Source organism: Loa loa (genome assembly GCF_000183805.2).
Source record: "Loa loa unplaced genomic scaffold supercont3.2859, whole genome shotgun sequence".
Taxonomy (NCBI): Eukaryota; Metazoa; Nematoda; class Chromadorea; order Rhabditida; family Onchocercidae; genus Loa; species Loa loa.
In genome coordinates, this window is record NW_018111037.1 from 1 (window position 1) to 1196 (window position 1196).

The 1196-nt window shown below is 42.6% G+C and overlaps 1 protein-coding gene across 1 annotated transcript; it reads right to left on the minus strand.

The window, feature by feature from the left end:
* Window positions 1-43: 43 nt before the first annotated feature.
* On the minus strand, window positions 44-939 carry LOAG_15828 (hypothetical protein; the record flags this gene model as incomplete). The annotated part of the gene is made up of 4 exons (XM_020448971.1): window positions 44-103; window positions 201-289; window positions 376-563; window positions 701-939. Coding segments are annotated over 4 exons (576 nt in total), but the record flags the coding sequence as incomplete, so codon positions are not given.
* Between the last annotated feature and the right edge of the window lie 257 nt (window positions 940-1196).

Sequence of the window (1196 nt, forward strand, 5' to 3'; positions counted from 1 at the left end):
TGGGACACCATTCCAAGGAATGGAGCTCCATCGTGGCTGTTACTTCCTCATCGGAGTTCACATGCGGCATGTTAATGAAATGGCCGCATTTTTTGACAAAAACCTGAAATAAATGCATCATAATAAAAACTGTCTTACTTTTGTGGTTATTATTAACAATAAACATTCAGAATCCTAGCAATAGCAGTAATATATATGACGTGAAACTTGCCATTTTGTCGGTGCACTTTACTGGCATGGATTCGCCATCCCTTTAAGGTCCCAAATCTCTTCGTGCACATACTGCACTCTGAAAGTATGACAAGCATTTCCAAACATATTCAAATTATCCATGTAGACCTTTTTAATATAGTAATGAAATAAATTTAAATTTACCAATTGTGGCCGACCCGTCAGCATTTCGAGCCACCGTATATGGGTCGGTTTCTGGCGTGACCAACAGCTGTCGGTACTGCAGCGGTAAACCTTCCACCACCGGCGTATGAAAGGCTTCCGGACCCGCTGGTACTGCATCACGTCCTCCTTCTTCTTCCACAATTGGGACATGTATGGTCCGGGAACGCCTGAAATATATTCACTCAAGATTTTTTTAAAGAAAAAGTTTGTTATAAACCTAACGATGTGACAAATTAGTTCCATTTAATATTAGCATTTCAAACTGAATTTTCTGGCACACTTTATAGTCAGAAATAAAACTTACAGTACTATTTCGCGCGTTCCTATCACTTTCCTGCGTCGCCGGACCATTGAGGGCGCTCTTGGTATCAGTTCGTCATTGAGGAGCGCTTCCTGTGATACCTGACGCCGCTCCGCCAACTCCTCCTCCTCTTCGTTTTGAACCAGTGCCGGTACTGGTTCTACCATTTCTCGCTCTTCATGTTGTTGCTGCTGGAGGGAATGGAACACGAGCCGCTCCTCATCCTCACCTTCTTGCTCCATTTCGCGCTCGTGTTCCAGGAGCTCTCGGGACAATTCTAATTGCTCCTGAGTTGGCGGAGGACTTGCGCGATGTCCTAAGTCCGCCCTTGGGACCGCAACTGTTGCAATATTATTATGAGCTTCAAGCTCATTTCTCTCCAGCCTCGCTCTCAAATCATTAATCTAAAAAAAAAAAATACCCACCTATTAATACAGCTAACGACAAATTCAATAAACAAATTAAATATTACTGTAACCTGAATTCAATTCAAAATCAA